The 17,717-nt window shown below is 37.2% G+C and overlaps 1 protein-coding gene across 1 annotated transcript in view; it reads left to right on the top strand.

Moving 5' to 3' along the window:
• Window positions 1-16,764, top strand: part of LOC143287851 (uncharacterized) — a 56,930-nt gene extending 40,166 nt beyond the window's left edge. Inside the window, exon 5 of the mRNA XM_076596089.1 lies at window positions 408-16,764. Within this exon, the coding sequence (XP_076452204.1) occupies window position 408 (1 nt within the window). The 3' untranslated portion in view covers window positions 409-16,764. The remainder of the gene's footprint in view (window positions 1-407) is intronic.
• The last annotated feature ends 953 nt before the right edge of the window (window positions 16,765-17,717 follow it).

The raw sequence follows: 17,717 nt of genomic DNA on the forward strand, positions 1-17,717 counted from the left end.
ATTCAGCATCAAGCTATGTGGCTCAAAAGCACCTTTTCACTTTCATGTCTTGGTTTATGCCAGCTAAAAAAAAAATGTCTGAAATGGGAGTTGACAAGTGGTGAGAATGACTGGAAAAGACTGCCGAAAAGAATGAATTTTTATATGTGTGTGTTTTGCACAGTTGGAAAATGAAAGCCTGTTTGCAATGTTTGCAGTGTCTATTTGTTCTAGACTGGCTTGTTGGAGTTTGATTTGACATGTTTAACCTGATGTTTTTGGGTTGTTGTTTTTTTTGTTTGTTTTCTCAGCAGATTTGGTTTAGGCATGTAGCATATTTATATATGGATATACTAGCACACTCTGACAACTCCTTGAAACTGAAAGTGAAACTGGTATGAATTCTAATATGACTAATTCTTTTTCAGATGCATAACTTGTGGTGCTGTACTGGGACAAGCACAGAGGCAAAGAGCGTATCTCAGTACAATGTTTCCCTCGTCCAGAAGATGCAAAATCCACGAGCCACGCTCAGCGCCAATCTGCCGCCAGTACACACCTTCACACTCAAGACGGTCCAGTTGTGAAAGCATGGTGCGCCGTCTCAGTGTGCATGCTCTGCAGAGTGATCATGTTTCGTGTTGCTCATGCTGACATAAAAACACCGTACAGCACATTTCATCACCTGAACAGTCGTGTGCCCTCATCTCTTGACAGGTGCGAAAAAACAAACAAAAATCCTCAGCGTCAGGACAATAGCTCCTCTAGGAAAGACGGAGAATGGTGGTTTATCACGTTGTCTCTATCACAGTGTGCACTACTGTGTGACGGAACACAGTGTAACCTACTCTCAAAAGGTTGATCTTGAACATCCCCAGATTAGGCAGAGTCATTACTACAGTGTGTTGGAGACGAATTGCTGTGACTTTTTTTGTTGTCAATTTGTTGTTTTTTATGTTGTGTAATGTGGATGACCATCACAAGTTGGAAGAAGAGAGGGCTTTTCTGTGAATAAGGGAAATTATTACTAGTGTCACCCGAGTACCTTCCTTTTTTTTTTTTTTTTTAAGTAAATAAATAGATATTACCAATGTAGAGATACATTTGTTCATTAAGTTTTAGATCTTAGACCCGGAAGAATGGAAAGATGGTCATGTCACATAGATGTTTTTCCAGTTCATGTGATACATGTAAACATGTACAAGATCTATCCGAGTGACCTTTAACTTATATACATTGTTACATGGAAATGTTTTAACTAGTGGTATTCATCAAATTTCTCCAGAGAGCAGGAGTGTACGTTAATATCATCTTCCGTGTCGTAATTTGTGGAGCTGAATTTGCAACCCAAGTCCGCATGCAACACACACACGCACACGTGTGCACACACACGCACATGCACACACACGCACACGCATGCACACACTCATACACGCACTTACATTAAAAAAATAATAATAATTGCATATCTGGTACATGTATACAAGGACCTAACTGTTCCACATTGCAGAGCATTCAACTTCAGGCGCAACACACTGTTCAGTTTGATGCCTACATCTGCATTAGGTTGAGATCAGGTTGCACTGACATGCTGTATTTGTGAAATCGATAAAAGTGTTACTGCCTGTCAGCATGAAGATAAATTTGTTCTCAAGCTGGGCTCAGCGTGTACTCCTGGGTTGGACAGATGGGTGGTGAGTAGGATATAGTCCCAGGCTAGTATCCAGGTAAATTTTGTACAGAACTCACATGAATTTTTTTGGTTCTTTTCCAAATTGAAAATTTTTGTTTACAGGTTACTGAAGCAAAAAAACAAACAAACAAGAAATGCTTTTGGAAATATTTCATGTTTGTACACCCTATAAACAGAGGTAGGGTTGGGTGTAGGATTTACAGATTATGTATGTCATCAACAAAGGATTACTGTAATATTCATCCTACCATGATTTGTTTCTCCTTGGCTGAGTTCCATTTCAACCACAAGCAGCAAGAGAGAATATGTGTTTGTGCTTAGAAGAGCATGTTTTTGTTGTGTGCAGTGTTAAGGTCTTGTGTTCAAATGCATACATGCATAAAAGTATAAAGCATTTCAGTCAGGAAGAAGTTGAACACAGAGAAGCTTTTTAAGCTTTAAGGAGGAACCTTAGTGGTGAAGCAAGACAGCAGGAAAGAAAGATTAAATCCTTGGGTGGTAAGGGGATTATTGGGGGGGTTCATGTTCTTAAACAATGAGTATGTAATCATTCTTGTTTTTCTTTGTGTGTCCATATGCATGTTTGGGTATGCACCTGTGGTAAACCCTAATGTTCTCTAAGGATCTGGAGACAAAAACCTTTGCATCATCAAATAGATCAACATGAATTTGATAGTCACCCCAATAAGAATGACAGTACAGCATAATAAGGCATAATTTTGCCACTGGGCAATGCCATTTCATAACAAAGAACTGAAATGACTACAGCAAGTACCAGGTATGCATCATTCAGTACTTTCAGCTGTGTACAGGACTGCTCAAATCATGAATGTTGGGGTGTGGTACACTGGTTTGACTGTCCACCTGCCAAACGAAGTTGCGATGAAAGAATGATATGTGAAATGCTAACACTAAATATCTATTAAGATGAATTATAAAAGAAAATAAAGTAACTTTTGTCATAGCTGCTCTTGAAATTCTTCCTGAAATTAGTCAAACAGTGCCCCTTGATTGTGCGCTGACTGACAGAGGAAAAGTCTAATCTTTGATTTCAGGCACACACACACACTCACACTCTCTCTCTCTCTCTCTCTCTCTCTCTCTCTCTCTCTCTCTCTCTCTCTGGATTCTAACACTTATGTGTGGAAGTTGTTTTGTGAAGTGTGCTGCTTTTTTGCTGTGGCAGCGGTCATTATCTGATGATAAAAAATGCAAGTGTATCCAGATATTGTGTACTGTTTTGATGAGGTGATGTTGAATATTAATTTTGTTTGTGCAGATGCAAGTCATACCATAAGTTCCCAGTTGATGTGATGAGATATCTGTAATGGTGATCACCCACCCACCTCCCTCGTTTTTTTCTCTCTCTTTTTTTTATTTATTATTATTATTTTTTTAAATCACTGTATGAACTGATGTGCCAAGACGACAATATCCTTTTCTCTATGACAACATGTTTGGGTTAATGTTTTAATGTGTGTGTGTCATGGGTTTGGTTTTTCTCTTCCACAGAAAACTTAAACAAAAGTCAAGTGATAGAAATCGAAGCGTCATGTTCACCACTGTAATGTTTTGATGCTGACTTTTGTACCATTGTTTGTCTTTCCTGCTTTCCTACCTTCCCCTTCTCCCTCTCTTCATCTTTCGGTCGGTCTGTCTGCTTTCCATTCCTGTTCGTTACCGGGGTTTCTTCTCCGGCACCCATCATGCACCTGTTAAAAGAAAAAGTGATACTTCACTTGTTTGATGACTTGCTTGTGTGATGATGACCTCCAGTGTTTGGCATACATTGCAAAGTGAAGTGATATATTTATATACTTACTTAGAATCCCCTATGTTGCCTGCTTCAGGTTTGCTTTGTGCCTTGTTGATATGTATGATGTAGAAATTGCCCCTCCTGCCCCCCCTCTTTTCTTCCCTCTGCTCCAGAACTGGGTGGCGGTGGTTTTTGTTGTTGGTGTGGGTTGTTTTTTTCTCTGCAGTCTTTTTTTTTCTGTTTTTGCTTTTACTTTTATGTTTGGACTGATCCATTTGAGAAGCAAATTGATGCCATCTTCGTACCTACTTATTTGCGCTTCTTTCAGTTTTAGTTGTCGCCCTTCCAGAGTTAATTGTTGCATCAGTGCTCATGCTTGTTTTGGGTGTTGTTGTTTTTTTATGAAGGAATTTATATCCATACTTTGATACTGTATGCGTATGAATTTAGTTGCAGTTGCAGAGCATTCTGATAAGACTGGTCTTTAGTGGCATATAAATACTTGCTTTACAGTTTGGTGGAAGGGCTGTGGTGGTTAAACATAGTTTGGTCAACAGAGTACAATATTTGCTTTATCTACAGTATCTTGTTCTGTTGGTATTCGTGGAAGGAGAGCATGGCAATAATATGAACATGCAAAAAAAACTCTTTTTTTTTCCCCCCAAAGAAAAAGAAGCGTCTTTTCTTGACCATTTTGTATTGAAGTTATTGAACATCAGAAGTGATGGCACAAAAGATGGTGCTAATAATTCTCATACATACTGTGATGCCTGTCAACGCATTTCAGGACAAAGTTTTGTTGACATGAATACATTGCACTTTGAAAGCTAAGTATCTTCAAAACATGATGGCGATCATGTTTGTCAGCTTGCATTTTTTGTATTTTCGAAGTACCTTAAGTTCCATCTTTGCATTCAAAAACAGACTTTGCAGAGTTGTCTGTTAAGATAATTCCGTGAAGCTAACTTGACTTTTTCTTTGTTGTTAAGTTCCAGACAATAAAACCACATCAGGCATTATCAACAGCACTATATGCACAGTGTACATAACTTTGCCCTTTTTTTTTTCTTCTTTTTTAAAATTTTTTAATTTTTTTTTTTTTAGAATAAGAGGTCAGTTGACACAAACTTCCAAAACTGACTTAACATGAACCATTTGAGCATAAGTTTCAGGTCATTGGACTTTTTATTAATTTTCTGCCAGGACTTATGTGATTTGATGAACAGTGGAAATAAGTTTTCTGTTTAAAAACAAAACAAAACTTGTGTGTGATTTGGTAAGCATTAGGAAAATATTTTTCTGTTGAAGACTTGTGTGACTTCGTAACCTGTGGAAATTCTCCACAGCTGTGTTAGTAACATGTTTGCTGGAACATTTGGCTCAGGGGAAAATTATCCATCGGAAAAGTGCTTTGCTTTGCATGTATGTGTGTGTGTCTTCTTGCTATTGTTACTTTCCAATACACCACTGTTGTCTTTGAAACAAATATGTGCATACTTGATTCTGTGCTGTCGCTCAGCTTTGTGTTGGTAAATTCTGCATCCAGTGCAAGTGTACAGAGTGAATACTTTTCTCCTGTAGTTCTCAGTTTCTTAAATTCTTTGAAATAATGGGTATTGTCAGTGTGCTTGTTGAAGGTTTACAGCTTCATCACCCCTGTCTAGTACCGGTCCTCTTTTCTTTCAGTTTGCCTTGATTAAAATGTCAGTTCATAGTTGGGAAGGGATTGAGCATGGATCTCCTTTCTTTGATAACTGACAACACTGTCCAGCAGACATTGGAAAGCATCAAAAAGGAAAAGTCTTCTTCCACCACACTCTGCCCCCAAGAAGACACCGACATGCACAATTTGTTCCCTCTAATTTTAGTGAATTTCCAGGGAATATGCCCTTTACCCTCATGGCTTGTTGTGCCTTGGATGCTTTTTTTTTTTTTTTTTTTTCCCTCCCAAAGCAATGTTCATTCTTTTTTCTTTCTTCCTTTCTTTGATTCTTGAAGGGGGCGTTTCTTACTTGTGATAATACAAACTTGCCCTAGCTCAAAAAGTGAAGAGCGCTCTGTATTTTGTTTTTATTGAAACAGGATAAATAGTCAGTTTGTTGATGTATGTCTTCAACACATAACGTTGAGCAGAATTCCACACTGTTTACCACGTAGTCTTGTACAGTTGCAATTCATTTTTTTTTCTCCCCTGTGTGACATCAAGAACAATTACCCTGTGTACATTTTTATATTGTCATGTTTGTCATTGTTTAGGTGATTTCAAACAAAAAAGTTCAAATTTTGGTAATGGGGATAACCAGACCGGTTTTTTAGTTTGGTTTGTAAAGGAGACATGAGTGAGCAATGACAGTTTCCCCTTTACTGCTATCCAACTTGATGGTAAGATTTCAAATGTTGGATTTTGTTGTTGTCTGGTCAGGAAAATTATGTGTGAGTGTGTATATAAAAGTATGCTTATGTTTTATTGTCTGTTTATAAATTCATGTGATATGTGTATTTTGTGTGTAAAGGAAAGGGACAATTGGGGGTTCAAAGAAACTCACAATCTGAGCTTCATTATCATCCAGTTTCGGTTTCCCAAAATGATTGTCAGTATGATGTCTGTTTACTTTCCTTAACGACTTGAAAAGATAGCATTATTTTCTCACAGTGTTGCTTGATTGATATATATATATTGATATATATATATATATATATATATATATATATATATATATATACACACACACACGTGCTTGTAGGCTTTTTTTTTTTTCAGCTGGGGATTTTCATTTATAATGAATTTGGTGTGTTTCAGAGAAACAATGCAACAAACTTTGAATTGGATAAAACGTTTTCTTGTGTTTCAAGCATTGCAAGCCAGTTTACAAATGAGAGTAATGAGGTAACTGAAAATACTTACCAAGATGAAGATCACTGTTGTATTGTCATAAATTGAATACTTCTAGCAAAGCTTAATAAAACACACACCGAAGAGAAATATGTTTTTTCATAGCTGTGACAAATCAGGTTCCTTGACCTAAGTTGCTTTGTATATATTTTTCTGGATTTGAAATGCTCTGTTGCTTTTTTTGTTTGTGAATAGAAAAAGGAAATTGAAGCCTGTTTACTGTGGAATCTAAGAACTGCATACAAAAAAGGGGGTGGGTGGGGGAAGGGATTTTCTTTTGAATAATCCATCAACAGGTCTGTATCAGATTCAACAGGTGAACTTAGAATTTATCCAGTTAGCAAGAAATGAACAGCAAAGAATGTGAATCAGCGTTAGAGCAGCCAGTTGGTTCAGAAAACCTTCACGCAGACTGGTACAGTAATCCGCTGTTTGAAATTGATTCATTGTGACAGAGGAGGTCTCTTACAAAGGAAAGGGAAAAAACAAATATTTGTTACTCTGCTTTCTCTGTTCTATGCCTTGTATGTTTAAAAACACACCTTTTAAAAGTAAGTGTTTGAAATATTGTGCTTAAAATTAATGCAGTTTCAGTGAAATTGTTTTTGAACTTCATCATACTAGCATGATTATCATCATTGTGATTATAACTGTTGGCAGAAAAATAGTTGAGGACTGAACGTCAAGGCTTTACACAGGAAACAGATTTAGGGCATTTAGTGTTATTTGTTAGTACTTTTTAAGCAAAACCAATTGATGCACATCTCTGTTATCCATTCGTTTAGCAGTTAATGCTGTAAAGTGTGTATGCACCTCAAATATTTTTAAATTGTTCTGTATTTAGTCTTGATATGGGTATATTTACAGTGATATGTCAGGACAATCCATACAAGTGCATTTGTTTGAAAAAGAATGACATGCACCAAGGAAAACTACATATCGGATCCTTGAAATTGATGTGTGTGGGGTTCAGCCAGTAATTTGACAAATTTTGCAACAGTCCCTCAAATGAAGCAATTTATTAGGAAGGAGTGTAATTATGCAGTTTTAGTTATACAGTCATCATATATTCTGGAAATTTGTTTGCTTGAATGCATGCAACCTGGACAAATGAACTTAAAAATCATTATCTTGAAGTTGGAAGCTGACATGAACTGTTGCCTTAAACTTGTCAGGTTTTTTTTTTCTTTTCTTTTTTCTCCAGAGAAACAGTTCATTAATAAATAGACAGGGAGTACATAGTGGCAGCCGTCTGCTCACATAGAAAATAAGAAAGCTATGTACACAACATCAAGACTGGAGCAGAATAATTGTTAAAAAGTAGATCTCAGTTCATTGTTTCGTGACAGTTTTAACTTGATTTATCTTTCTTTCAGATGATGATGTGAGATTTGAAGCATAGAAGTTAAGAAAGTCAACAGAACAACATCAACAACAAAAACTGATGTGAATAAATGTTGTGTGGGTTTAGTGGGTGGGGGAGGTAAATTAAAAAAAAAAGAAAGAAAAAAAGTTTGTACTACTTTCTCAGTTTTCATCAGTCAATAGTGAGAACGGAATGGCCATTTATTTCATAACTCAGATAATGTATTATGTTTGTCTCACCATTTTTATTGTTTCAGTGCACGTAGATAATTTCTGTGTTGCCATTTATTTGAATGTGTGTCACTGGGATGTGGTATTTATTGACAGCATACTTATTTCTGTATTCCATTCATACCATTTCCTGCCATAACATTTGGCTTCCATGTTCATCAATGCCCACATGATTATAACCAGTTGTGTCAGCAAAGTAATGTAAATACTATTGCGGTGAGTTGGAATTTTGCCTTTGTGTGTTTGTTTGAATTGGTACAGAAAATGTCTTAAACAGTATGTGTGATTCTGTGGGATTTTGAACAGAAAATGTCTTTAACAACATGTGTTTGTGGGATTTCAGCTCAGAGGAGTGAGAGGTGGTTCGATGTCATTGAATGTATTTTTTGTCTTCCAGAAGCAGTTTGTTTGTTTCTGGTAAATGTTCTGTGAGTTGTAGGAGCAGCAGCAAATTGAAATGAGTTATTGAACATTTATACACATACTCATGGCATAGATGGTGTGTGTATATTTTATGCGTACACATGCACACATGTGCGCTTATACACATGCACACATGCTCACACACACATACACATACACGCGCGCGCGCACACACGCACGCACGCGCACACACACACACACACACACACACACTCACTCACTCACTCACTCACACTCTTGACTGTTAGAAATATGCAGGTTATGCAATTCTATTTTACTATTGTTTAATATGTGAATTAGAAAAACACATACATGCAAATAGTGCACATGCATGCATGCGCACCTGACACATAAATAACACGCTTATTTTTTTCCCCTGCAGTTTGGGAAGAAAGAAAAACTGCAAAGCTATTAAAGTTAAAGAAGAAATAGGAGAAAAAACCCCAACAACCATGAGATGATGAATGTCGGGTGACAGCTGGGCTGATTGTAGGATCCCAGCATCTTTCTCTCTCTCTCTCTCTCTCTCTCTCTCTCTCTCTCTCTCTTCTTCTTCTTCTTCTTTTTCTTTTCTTTGCTCTCATGGTAATAAATAAATGAAAGCACAGAAGTTCTGTGGCAATGTGCTTCCATCAAAGATATCTCATGCAGAAATGTTGGGTGGTTTAAACCAAAATCCTACTCCTTATGGGTCTTGTGTTCCTTTTTTTTTCCCCATATATATGGCAGACTCAATACAGGTACCTTTTTTTTGTACATGCATTTTTGAAAGGTTTTTCAATTGTCAGTTTCCATACATTTTGATTTTAAATACAGTGTGAAATTGTTTACCCTCATGTACTTTTGATTTTTCTCTTCTGCATTATCAGTCTATCAGTCCGTAATCAACACATTAACCGGTTTACCCAGCGATAAATTTATCAAAGACTGTGCAGAGATTCAAGAAGAAACCTTGTGTGACTAGTCATTGGGCATTTTAAAAAACTGCAGATGCCTGTGCAGAAAATGTTATCAGTGAAAACAGGCAAGTGGAAGTTACTGATTCATTTTTTTGTGAGAACAGAATTAATGACAATAAAGATTGTCTGGACTGATTTATGTATTGTACATTTATTTTGTGTGCCTAGTGTGTATGTTCAGGTCAGCGTGGTGTTGCTATCTGTGTAAATATGTGAAAGACTATTAATCAGAAAACAATTATGTATGTTACGTGCTTATGTATGTACAAACGGACTTATGCATGAGTGACAGTAAGGTGCAAAGAAGGGAAATCTGGAGGATTACAGGTTATTGACTGACGATCATCATAGGACTATGGAACAAAGCAATGTCATTCTGATTTGCAAAAATTACAGTTTGTTTTTTGCAAGGATGTGATCTAGTCTGTGACAAAACTAGTTTCATCTCCTAGTTTCTGGCTTAGACCATATCGTAAAAACCTTGATGAAAATCCAAGAATCCGATGCAAATATACTTTTATCTTAACGCATAATCAGTTTGAACCACCAGCTAGTAGTATCTACCGTAAGTGAATACAGGCAGGCAAACTCAGTATGTGCAATGAGATTAGTATGAGGTCTTGTACATGATATACCAGTAGTTGATTTATGATCATGAGCTGTGTGCAGTTTATCAGTTTGATGTCTTTTTCCCACCTCTTAGCAAAGCCTCCTTACAAGTACTTAGCATTTCTGAGAATCCTCACAACACCCAGTGCAGTCAGTGGTCATCAGTGACTAATCATCTTCTGTTTACCTGTTTCAGCATTCAGTCTTCTGCTTTGTCATAAAGGACAAAAATAAACCCTTTAGAAGTTGACTGACAGAAAATCACATGGTCTTAAAGTCCCATTGTGAGATTTATGACGGGAGAAAAGTCATGAGAAAAGTGTTAATTTTGATTAACAAATAGTAAAGAGTGGTAAGAGTGTGCACATGTCAAATGATTGGTATAAGGACGGGCCCGGCGCTTCCTTTTTTTAGGAAGTGTCTGGGTTTATTCCAATGTACCTTTTATTTACCTGTGTGCTAGCTGAATCGGTAGCGTAAGCATCACTGACTTGAAGTTGTGTACCTTGTGTAATGGAGAGAGTTACCACTCTTTACTATTTGTTAATCATATCGTCTCCTGGCCTCATTATCTGTATAATTTCCAGTGGATAAACTACCGAGGCAACCATGTATTTGTTCTGTATTGTCCATGTGTTCTGTGTGGCTTATTCAGGATTAAAGAGGCTATGCCAGTCTTGAATAAAAGCTAATTTGTGTTTGCACATTTCTTCTGTCTTTGCTGCTGTGTGCACATGTCAAATGATTGGTATAAGGACAGGCCCGGTGCTTCCTTTTTTGAGGAAGTGTCTGGGTTTGTTCCAATGTACCTTTTATTTACCTGTGTGCTAGCTGAATCGGTAGCGTAAGCATCACTGACTTGAAGTTGTGTACCTTGTGTAATGGAGAGAGTTACCACTCTTTACTATTTGTTAATATCGTCTCCTGGCCTCATTATTTGTATAATTTCCTGTTAATTTTGAATTTACAAATTCTCAGTGAATGGGCGTCATTGACTGGTGTGTGAAGTCGGGTTCAAATCCTTCCATGACATAGTCTGTCAAGAATAGATATTTTGGCATTCTCACAGGTCAGCTTAAAATTTGGTGTTTTTTACAGACTTGCTGGTGATTTGACACTTCTTGTACATACACACCTACAGGTCAATGATGGATAAAGATAAAGCTATCCATGCCAGTGTTTAATGGGTTATGGAAACATGATCACACTAGAACATGCCACTCCCATAAAGTACCAGCCCACTCATAGAAACAAATGCAGGGGAAGAAGGTCTCAGAACTGAATACTGTTTCCTTTCTTTGCAATTGAACATGCTTTATGGGGAGGTTTTCCACAAAGATGAGACATAATGATGTAGTGGCTAAGAGGATTATGTTCCTACCTGGGAACCAACAGGATCCCAGATCATCCGTCAAATTTCAGTGCACAAGATTCCCCATCCCAACAAAGATCTTGTAGTGGTCTTGATGTGAGATGTTAGCCGTTTGACTGCAGTAATGAATTGATACCTTGTGTGCAGTATGCTATTCGCATATGTTGCAGAGCAGTGGCAACAAAATGGTTGTCCCAGATTAGACTTGGAAGAAATGTCAACTTTGTTGTGCAAATAAATGTATGTATAGAGACTGAAATAAAGTCACTCAAAAATGTGAATGGTCGGTGCCAGACCACGACATTCTGGGCTCCTATAGAAGAGTAGTCCAAATTTCTCACATGCTACTTTCATAAGACACAAAGTGTACACAACACAGTAAAATATGCACCAACTTCTTAACTGTGTCAGTGTGTAGATTACAAACTGTCCTCTTTTGAATACACTGGTTGCTGTTATGAACATCATCAGTGATTCAATGATGATGAGTGCTCTACATACATAAAGAGGCCTTCATAAAGCAGACAGATCATAGGTGGTAGCTATTAGTGGAATTTGAAACAAACTTGTCTAACAATGTCCTTATTCAGTTGGGCATTGGACCATAGTTAATTTCACATGAGCAAAATCCTGCCATTGATAGCTATGCGTGTACAGAAGACTTTACCAATGAAGAAGTTTCCAAGCTTTGAAACCAGATCTATTCAATTTTAAAATTGTCCCAAGTAATAATATGTTCATAATGGTATTAGATCTTCTGCTTCAGAACTCTAAAGGATCAGGGAATGGAAGCAGCTTTGAAAAATAGCTTGGCAATGTTAGTCTTCATGGCAACAGTTCCATGTTGTTTGCCCTTACACCCTTCTGTCATCTGCAAATAAGGATAAAGTATAAATCACAAATGCAGTGTCCAGTCATTTCCTTTCCTCTTTTTCCCCTTCTCTCCCCATGGAAAAGACTATAGAAATTGAGATTTGTTTTTGGTGTTTTGATGATATTGGACTTGGATGATGATTTTGCTACTGTGGTGATCCATTCAGGTGTTTTTTGTTTGTTTTTAGACTAATTTGCCAGAGTGTACTCAACACTCCCTTAGTTACTTGCAGTGTAGGTCAATAAATTTGAGCATTTCTCTCATATATGCTTTCTTGAGCCAATGAATTTGACCGTGTGGTTCAAGTCATTCTATTGAGCCCGTGTTGCACTGAACTGTGGGATGGAGTTCATACCCACAACTTCCCAGCCTTCAGTCCATGGCGCAAACGTTGACACTGAATATTTAATTTTATGTAAACACCATCTTTATTCATTCAGAGCAGTCTAAAACTATTGGACAGAAATAAACAGTTGAGTTGTTTATTTTTCACTGTGGCATATTCTGTACCTTCCCCTTGCAGTATATCTCTCTTTTCCTCTCCATTATCTTGTTACAAGACTATTCTCTTACATTTAGCTACAAGTGCAGGACATCCCTCTCAAAAGATCAGAACGATATTCTTAGGTTTTAAACAGTTTAATGACCAGCTGGATAGGATTTTAAAGAAATACAGATTTTCCTTGTTACGACTGGTGTTTGTTTTAGAGCAAACAACAGAATGATGAAGCACTTTTGACGAATGGTTTGAATTGTTGCAGCCAAATGTATGCTTTCCTTGTGATGAAATATATTGTTTTGATGATTCTAATGACTCATTTTTCCAACTTGTGATCAAAAAGCGGTGGTCCTTGCACTTGAAATTATTATATTCATGCAGTTTGCCTAACTGTACTCCTAATCCTTTTCCATTTAATGATAAATATATTACTATGGCTGTACATTTTGAATGGGTTTAATTCAGGAGCTTGTCTTTCAGCTTTCATGTTGTTTTCTTCCACACCTGACTGTTGATGATGAATTTGGTTGAATGTTTTTGAATTGAATGGGGGTTTTGTGCATTGTGTTTTGATACTTGAGTTGAAATGTGATAACTGATCTTTCAAGTTCCCAAAGGCTCACCCCACGCTTAACATTGAGTGCATGAGGTTGTTTGGATCAAACGTTAGTAACCAACTGAATTCGGTGTGACTTTCTGCGGGTTGACAGTAAAAGAACAACAAACCATGCAGTTATGTTTTTGACATGCATTTGATGCCCTGCTTTTCTTATATATTTTCTGTCTTTTTGTACCCACCATCTATTCTCTTGTTCTTTTGTGGTTTTTCTTCAGAGTAATAAAGATCTCCTCAGGTGCATCGTTACATGATAGTTGTTTTTAGTTGTTCTTTTAAATGTAATAATTTTGCTTTTCAACTTCACAGCTAGCGTGCCGATGATTCAAACTAGCCTGCGACTGACATGTGTGTTTAGCGTGTGCGTGCATGCTTGCACATAAATAAGTGTGAATGAGAGGCCAAAAGTATGTTTGCATTCAGCATGAATCTACTGGTGAAAGATTGCATATCTCGCCATGTGACACATCATAAATGCACAATTTTGTTTTTGTATGGCCTGTTTTATCACAGATTCAAAGGGTACAATAACCACGGAAGTGCCTGGAATCTGAATCGCTTTCAAAAAAGAAGAGTGTGGCAGTTTGGTACTAGCCATGTCTACTTCGTAGATTTAATTGGTATTTATTTTATCCATTAATTTTTCTTTGTGCTAAAAGTTACATGTTAAAATGTCCATCATTATAAACAGTTGTTCCTTAATTTTGATTGATTGTATAACTTCCTTACGTAGAACAGCACAAGTCGTCTTGTGTATTTGATAGGCATTGTCTAGCACATAAATTACTGGGTAATATATCAGTCAGAAAGATTGATACTCAGTTTAAGTCTTTGTCTGTTTGTGGATAGACCAGTATTAATATTTAGTCTTTGTTCAACCTAAACATGAAAGATTCATTGATGGAAGGTTATTGGTTCTTCATCATACACTTGACTTCATTATGCAAATGAAGCCATGGCCGATCTTCCAAGATCACTATCACAACAGCATGTTCTACAGTATGTAAAAAACGAGATTTTTTGTTTGTTAATGACAACACCTTCACCATTCAGTGTTCTCTCGCGTATTTAATTCACTCTTAAGGAAAAATGGAGACTGGTTAGAAGTGCAGGAAAGGTGTTTTGATTGCATCTCGCTCTCTTTCTCCTCTCTCTCTCTCTGTCTTCTACCCATTATCATATTTGAATCGAAGGACTTCATTTTGTTGCTTACAGCTTTGGAATTATCTTTTTGTGTGTGCCAGCATTTTGATTTTGTACCACATAACTACTCCCCTTGTCATTTTATTGACTTTGTTTCTTCTTGCCGCAGCAGAAGAGTGTATAATCTTCAGAAGGACTAACACCCTCAACCCTGGCTTTTGTGTACCTTTATTTTTTCTTTCATTTTTAAACAGAAACTGATGATGCAGTGTGCATCTCTGCAAGTTCATATCATTCTGGGTTACTTTGGCTGGTGGGTGTTCCATGCTGGGTTTATTATCCATTTCTATGATACATGCTTATGTTTTTCTTTTCTTTTTTTTTCCCCCCCGGAATGTTTGTGTGAAAATACATGTGACTGAAGTGAAGCGGGGTAACTGTCATAGATTTAAGTGTTTGTTTCTCCTGCACCTGAAAGTTGCAGTGCTTTTTTTTATTTATTTTTTTTAAATTATTATTATCCTGTTGTAATAATGAAATTGTGTCAAGCCCAATAAAAGAGAATCCTGAAGTATGTTTCATGAATGAATGAACTTGCAGTCATTAAAATAAGTTAATAAATTGGAACTTCATAAATGAAATGAATATACTCATTAAGTGAAGGGAAGGGGGTGGGGGCAGGAGTTCATGTGATAAATTTGTGGGATCAGGAACTGTGAAGTCATGCATTATAGTTTTTAATTTTGATAATAATCTAATGAGAATATCTGTGACTGTGGATAGATACAGCTGTTTGTTTGGGACAGTAGTTTTTTTACTTCGCATGTGGTCATCGGGACTGGAAAAAAACAACAAACAATTTTCTTCCAAGCTGTAGGTGCACATTATACTTCTAATTTTTTCTGTCTATTCAAAGAAAACCACTTTCTATGATTTAATCATTAAGTAAAGGCATACATGTATATGTTGTGCTGAGGAGTTTGGAAATACATCAGTGTCAGTTATGTGACCAGAAAAAGTGAGAGGGGGGACAGGGGGATCACATCAGCTTGGAAAGAAGAGTGTGTTTATCATTGCATTTAAATGGGAAATCGGTTATATCCAAAGAGTCAGTTAAATGACTAGTAAAATGGGGGTGGGGGAGAGAAACAACCATTTCAAAGGAGATAGTGTTTATCATTGTCTTTACATGAGAAATTGGTAATTTCAAAGATGTAAATGAGAAATGGGTTACTCCAAAGACACACGCACACGCACACACACACGTGTTGGGTTGCATTCCAGTTTATTTATAATCTTTTGAATCAGTTGAAAAAAAAATTGTTGGGACTTTTGATTTTCTAGATGACTTCATTGTCCAAAATGTCATGGACAGTTCAAAGCTATCAAAACATTTTGTAACTTTTTCTCATTCGGTCTCATACAGAATATTTGTTTGAAAGTGTGTTGAATAAACAAATGTATGAAATAATTTCAAATGGAACTGTTCCTAATAGATAAATCCATTTGGTTGGCAGCCAGATTCATTTTAGGGTTCAGTTCAAATGTCAAGGAGACTTTTGGGGCAGATAATTTTGTAATGTTTTCTTTTTCCCCCCATGACCCTTACAGTTTAAAATTTTCAAAAAGGGGGCTGGTATCAGATGACAAAAGAAGTAATTATTCGAAGACATGCTTCTTCATTTTCCTTTAATTTTAGTTTCCTCTATGTCTGATACATCAATGAATCAATAAAGTAAGAGAAAGAAAGGGGTAGTATCTAAAAGATTTGGTCATTTCTTGGGGTTTTTACAGCTGTGATAAGAACCATTGTAGACAAGTAGAGAGAGAGCGGGATGAAAGTTAAAGGTCAGAAAACATCCTTTTGGTGGAGTTGAGTAATGCTTTTTTTTCCTGGTATAATTGGTGTTTTATGGGTTGTTTTTTTTCACCACAGTGTTTATAATCCAGCCAACCACAGACACCCTTTCTGTGCTATCAATCTCTTAAGTTAAAATGTTCAAAACTAGACTGTGTTTAGGCCATTTCAAACTATTCTGACATGACCTGATCGATTGTACATTTTTCACTGTTGTTAATGTACATGTGGAAAAACGTTATTATGCAGGAAGTTAGTATCACTATCTGGCTTCAAAGATTACATATGATTGGTAAAGCTTGGCAAACGTTCACTTAATTTAAAAATACTGTTGAGAATTATGTGTGGGCATGTAAGTTAATGTCAAGAACATATGAAACTGAAAGATGATTACAGTGCAGATGAATGGGAGAAAATATGTAATATTACTATGATAAGCTGAGCTGCTGTGTTTGGTCATGTTTGAGTGCAAATAAACTTTTTAGTTGATGCTATGTGCAGTACATGTGTTTGTGTGTGACATAGAATGTTATGCAGTGTGTTTTGTGAATGTTCCAACACAGACCCACCAGATTCTCTTGTAACTTATGACGAAACTCTCTCTCTCTCTCTCTCATATACTCATGGACACAGATGCACGTACCCACATGCACTTGTATGGACACATACACTCTTTTTCACACACACACCTACACATGGATTTATACATATGATCACAGACGCCTATGGCACCCATGCACTCGTGCATTCTTGAACCCTCTCTGTGTATCTTAAACATCCAGGTCATGCTGAAAAGCCTGCAGTCCTCACAGCAAGCCATCATATCCACACACCGATCCTTGTAGACTCCCTAGCCACACACAGTTAGGTCAAGACAATTCTGGAAAACGAACATGGAGACTGTCATCATGAGAATGCGTGCATTGATATCATACGCTGATATGATATGAATATATATATAATAGCGTCTTTCCTCAGTTTGAGACCAAGCTCTAAAGTGCTCTACAAACTTGGGATCATTTGAACAACAGGCTGCCTGACTGGGTAGAGCCGACTAATGGCGGCTGTTGGGTGCTCATCATTCATTTCCTGTGTCATTCAGTCAGCTTTCAGGCATGCACACTCAGGCAAACATGTAACATTTTATGTGTATGACCGTTTTGTTTATTTACCCCACCATGTAGGCAGCCATACTGATCTTTGACATGTGTAATTGATCTTCTGCATGCATATACGCACAAAGGGGGTTGCTCTGGTTGAGAGCAAAGTAACATCATCCAGGCCAGACAGCCCTTCACTGGACGTCAGCAGAAAGTAGACATGAAAAAGGAAAGTCAAAGAACATCCAGCGCAGAGCAGTTGAAGAACTCCAGACCCAGAAGCACACCTGGGTCACCGTTCAGAGACTGGCCCAAAGCAGACGAATGGCAGTTCTTTGTTGCTGCCC

This window comes from Babylonia areolata, chromosome 12 (genome assembly GCF_041734735.1).
Source record: "Babylonia areolata isolate BAREFJ2019XMU chromosome 12, ASM4173473v1, whole genome shotgun sequence".
In the NCBI taxonomy this organism is placed as follows: Eukaryota; Metazoa; Mollusca; class Gastropoda; order Neogastropoda; family Buccinidae; genus Babylonia; species Babylonia areolata.